Genomic DNA, 1,627 nt, shown 5'->3' on the forward strand with positions numbered 1-1,627 from the left:
ATTTCTGTAACCACAAGATCATCACGCTCAAATCATGCATACAATATAAGTCATTCATATTAATTTTGAAGATACCTAAATATTTCTTTCATTCGATGCCTAACAATCAGTTTATGTTACAAGGAATATAGCTAAAAATATTTACACTACATAAAAAGAGAAACAAAATGAGTGTACAAAACAATTAAATTCAAATAGAAAAAAGAGGTTTTCTTTGTGTACAAGCTTCAAAAAGAGTTTGCTGTTTATGATGGGTTTTTCTGTGTTGCTTAAAAAGAGAAAGAAAAAAGAAGGGGCAGGGATATCCTGAAAATGTAAGCTTAACTAATTAAAAAAGAGTAATAAAAATTAGATCAAATGCTATTAGAAACATCAGATAACATTTTGGAATCTTGTAACCAATATCACACAGATGGAGAGACATACCTGACAGGAGTATGGATAGACATTTTCAGGTTTTCCTTTGGCCAGTTCACAACAACCTAAAGAATTTGCAAGATATGATGTCAAATCAACGTCAAACAATCACCATCAAATAAAAAGAAACTATAGAACCAGAAGACCTTAGAAAATTCAGGAGAGACAAAGAGCCGGGGGTATCGCCTATCTATCGAGAGGTAATCCCTTTCAATATCCACCAAACGGGCTGGGTAAACCTGTTTTAGACAGTGCAAAGATCAATTAGTCTTGTTTATAAATTCATAAAGCAATATACAATAAATAGGAAATTAGGTCATTGGGTATTATTTTCAAATCACTTCACATTCAGAACTGAAATGTAACTTCCAATGTAGCATGAATAAGAATGAGAATATTCTTGAAATTTTATACTTTTTTCTTCAGGTATTAGATTTGCCTCCCAATCCATTAAAAGACACATCCCAAAATAAAAAATCAAGGTATTTAAGGACAAGCAAGGAAGAAAGGAAAACAAAAAGGAAGAATCAGTGAAGAGGTGAAAGAGATGAGGAGACAAGGAATAGGAAAGAATAATCATGGCCCAAGGGAAAACAAGTGCTTTGCCGTTTGCATACTCAACAAGGATTATGAACAAAGGCCAATCGAGGACAACGAAGATTTCCCAACTTTGTGGAATCCAATCATGTGACTTGGTTGAAATCAGAATGAACACGCTAAACTGAGAGTTCAAGATAAAAGAAAGACACAAAAGGATAACGTTGAAAGAATTATCAAGCCACCAGCCACAGATCTCCTGAAGGAAAACAAGTACAACTAGCTCCTCCTGTGGAATATTCTCACAATGCTGAGCAACTAAATTCTTGTTTTCTTTTACCTTGCAGACATATTCCCTCCGTTTTTCTCTAACAGGTGAATGGTGCCTTCAGCATAACAGAACACTTAGTTAGTTATATAAGGCTGCAAGATAAACAAGCAGCTAGATATTCAGAACCTGAGCAGGACGCAGAAATAGTAAAATCACAACATCCACCTATGTGAAGCAACATGATGTGGGGAGTCCCGTCGTGAAGATCTCCCATCCTTTGTCAAAGATGATCCTCGAGGATCCTTTGATGTACCACGGGGATCCTTGGAAGATCTCACTGGAGTCCGATCACGCTTAGTTTCAAGAGCACGTTTGCGTTCTCGTTCCCTTTCCTTTTCCCGC

The 1,627-nt window shown here is 36.2% G+C and overlaps 1 protein-coding gene across 2 annotated transcripts in view; it reads right to left on the bottom strand.

The window, feature by feature from the left end:
- LOC107489289 (protein SHORT ROOT IN SALT MEDIUM 1) overlaps positions 1–1,627 on the bottom strand; it is a gene marked incomplete in the record, with an annotated part of 9,961 nt that overhangs the window by 5,352 nt on the left and 2,982 nt on the right. For both annotated transcript variants that reach the window (XM_016110039.3, XM_021142677.2), the window contains 4 exon segments: positions 427–482; positions 564–656; positions 1,295–1,340; positions 1,451–1,627. In XM_016110039.3, the coding sequence (XP_015965525.1) occupies positions 427–482; positions 564–656; positions 1,295–1,340; positions 1,451–1,627 (372 nt within the window).

Source organism: Arachis duranensis, chromosome 5 (assembly GCF_000817695.3).
Source record: "Arachis duranensis cultivar V14167 chromosome 5, aradu.V14167.gnm2.J7QH, whole genome shotgun sequence".
Taxonomy (NCBI): Eukaryota; Viridiplantae; Streptophyta; class Magnoliopsida; order Fabales; family Fabaceae; genus Arachis; species Arachis duranensis.